This window comes from Alosa alosa, chromosome 15, assembly GCF_017589495.1.
Source record: "Alosa alosa isolate M-15738 ecotype Scorff River chromosome 15, AALO_Geno_1.1, whole genome shotgun sequence".
Taxonomy (NCBI): domain Eukaryota; kingdom Metazoa; phylum Chordata; class Actinopteri; order Clupeiformes; family Clupeidae; genus Alosa; species Alosa alosa.
This window is the reverse complement of record NC_063203.1, coordinates 32,635,633-32,638,132: the sequence shown is the minus strand read 5'-3', so window position 1 is coordinate 32,638,132 and position 2,500 is coordinate 32,635,633. Positions and strand designations below refer to the sequence as shown.

Below are 2,500 nucleotides of genomic sequence, written 5' to 3'. Positions count from 1 at the left end.
TATGTGATCATGTGTGTTCGTGTGTGTGTGTGTGTATGTGTGTGTGTGTGTATGCGTCATGTGTGATGTGTGTGCGTCGCAGCATGTGATAAATGTGTGTAATCGCTGTATGCGTGTGTGCGTCATGTCGTATGATAAATGTGTGTGTGTGTGTGTGTGAGATCATATGTATATGTGTGTATTATATATAAATGTGTATATATATGTAATCTATATATATATATATGTATATATATGTGTGTGTAATCATATATATATATATGTGATATATTTATATATATATATATGTCTATATGTATGTGATCATATGTATGTATGTGTGTAATCATATATATATGTATGTAATCTATATGATCATATATGTGTGATCGATATTATTATTGACAATGACGTGTGCAGGGCTATCTCGGTGTGGCGGCGGTGTGTGATCATGTGTGTGTGTGTGTGTGTGTGTGTGTGTGCAGGGGCTATCTCGGTGTGGCGGCCGCTGGACTTTGAGACGTGTTCTGGTTACTTCCTGACTGTGGAGGCGAGAGATGGCGGGACTCCTCCCCTTAGTGCTGTTACCATGGTGAACATCAACGTGTCGGACGTGAACGACAACGCGCCCGTCTTCAGCAGAGACGCCTACAGCGCCACCATCAGTGAGGATGCTGCCATTGGAGACAGCGTCGTCAAGGTAACGGCAGGGTCTCTGTGTGTGTGTGTGTGTGAGTGTAAATGAGTGTGTTACTGTGTGTGTGCGTGCATGTGTACAAATCCATGTGTGTGTGTGTCTTTGTGTGTGTTGTTTCCTAGGTGACGGCGGAGGACATGGACAGTCCACTGAATGGGGCGGTGCTGTACTCTATCGCCGGGGGCGACCGTGAAAAGCAGTTCTTCATCGAGCCAATAACAGGCTTGATCCGCGTCAACAAACCACTGGACCGCGAGACGGTGAGGTCATTACGATGACTACTGTAACCACGGCAATGAAAGGGCAGCCAGCTCATGTTGTGTGTGTGTGTGTGTGTGTGTGTGTGTTTGTGTAGTTGATGACGTACTCAACTCATGTTGTGTGTGTTTGTGTGCGTGTGTGTGTGTGTGTAGGTGATGACGTACTCAACTCATGTTGTGTGTGTGTGTGTGTGTGTGTGTGTGTGCGTGTAGGTGATGACGTACTCAACTCATGTTGTGTGTGTGTGTGTGTGTGTGTGTGAAGTATGACGATACTCTGTCATGTTTGATATTATTGGGTGATGATGTACTCAGCTCGTGGTTGTTATTGTGGGTGATGGCGGTACTCAGTGATTATTGTGTGCTAGGATTCCGAGCAACTCTCTCAGGCTGCCTGGTGAACAGCCAGGATATCCAAATCAGCGGTAGCCCGCCACCTTCAGCTGTCAATCACACTGCAGTTATCGGGTATCAGCCCAGTCACTGGGTATGCCTGACCTGAGTATACAGGTGATGATGGTGGTGATGATGGTGATGATGATGATGATGTTGTTTCTCTCCAGGAGAACACACCCTCCAGAACCAGCATCCTGCAGCTGTCTGTCACAGATAAAGACTCCGCCCACAACGGACCACCCTTCCTGTTTCGCATCCTATCAGGTAACGAAGGGGCGGAGTTTCATCTGGATAAGGAGGGACTTCTGACATCCAATCAAGTCTTCAGGAGAGAGATAGCCACTGAATACATCTTACAAGTTCAGGTGAGACAGGCCGACAGGCAGACACACACACGAACACACACACATACACACACACACACACTCTCTTTCTCTCTCTTTCAAACACACACAAGCTCACTGGCCCTCCCTCACTCACTCCTCTTATCTTAAACACGCCTCCCACCCCTCCCTCTCAGGCGTGGGATTCTGGCCGACCACCCTGTCGTCGAGACCTTGGTGGTGGTGCGTGTGATTGAAAGTGTTGCTACCATTGCCTCTGCAGGTCAGTGTGTGTGTGTGTGTGTGTGTGTGTGAGAGTGTGTCTGAGAGTGTGGTGTGTAAGAGAGAGAGTGTGTCTGAGAGTGTGGCGTATGTCTGAGAGTGTGTGTGAGTGTGTGTCTGAGGGTGTGGTGTGTAAGAGAGAGAGTGTGTCTGAGAGTGTGGCGTATGTCTGAGAGTGTGTGTCTGAGGGTGTGGTGTGTAAGAGAGAGAGTGTGTGTCTGAGAGTGTGGTGTGTGTCTTTGTGTGTGAGTGTGTGTGAGTAAGAGTGTATGGTGTGTGAGTGTGTGTTTGTGTGAGAGAGAGTGTGTGTGTCTTTGTGTGTGAGTACGTTGCATGGCTGTGTGTGTGTGAGTGTGTGTATGTATGTGTGTGAGAGAGGGTGTGTGAGTTTGTGTGTGAGTGCGTTGCGTGGCTGTGTGTGTGTGTGTGTATGAGTGTGTGTATGTATGTGTGTGAGAGAGGGTGTGTGACTGTGTGTGAGTGCGTTGCGTGTGTGTGTGTGTGTGTGTATGTATGTGTGTGAGAGAGGGTGTGTGACTTTGTGTGTGACTTTGTGTGTGAGT

At 47.8% G+C, this 2,500-nt stretch overlaps 1 protein-coding gene and 1 long non-coding RNA gene across 2 annotated transcripts in view; both read left to right on the top strand.

Moving 5' to 3' along the window:
* Nucleotides 1–1,337, top strand: part of LOC125307966 (protocadherin Fat 3-like) — a 19,712-nt gene extending 18,375 nt beyond the window's left edge. The window contains exons 10-13 of the mRNA XM_048264097.1: nucleotides 465–679; nucleotides 799–936; nucleotides 1,090–1,110; nucleotides 1,305–1,337. Of these exons, the coding sequence (XP_048120054.1) occupies nucleotides 465–679; nucleotides 799–936; nucleotides 1,090–1,110; nucleotides 1,305–1,337 (407 nt within the window). The remainder of the gene's footprint in view (nucleotides 1–464; nucleotides 680–798; nucleotides 937–1,089; nucleotides 1,111–1,304) is intronic.
* Nucleotides 1,338–1,924: 587 nt separating this feature from the next.
* Nucleotides 1,925–2,500, top strand: part of LOC125308143 — a 4,425-nt gene continuing 3,849 nt past the window's right edge. Inside the window, exon 1 of the long non-coding RNA XR_007195848.1 lies at nucleotides 1,925–1,938. This is a non-coding gene — a long non-coding RNA (uncharacterized LOC125308143). The remainder of the gene's footprint in view (nucleotides 1,939–2,500) is intronic.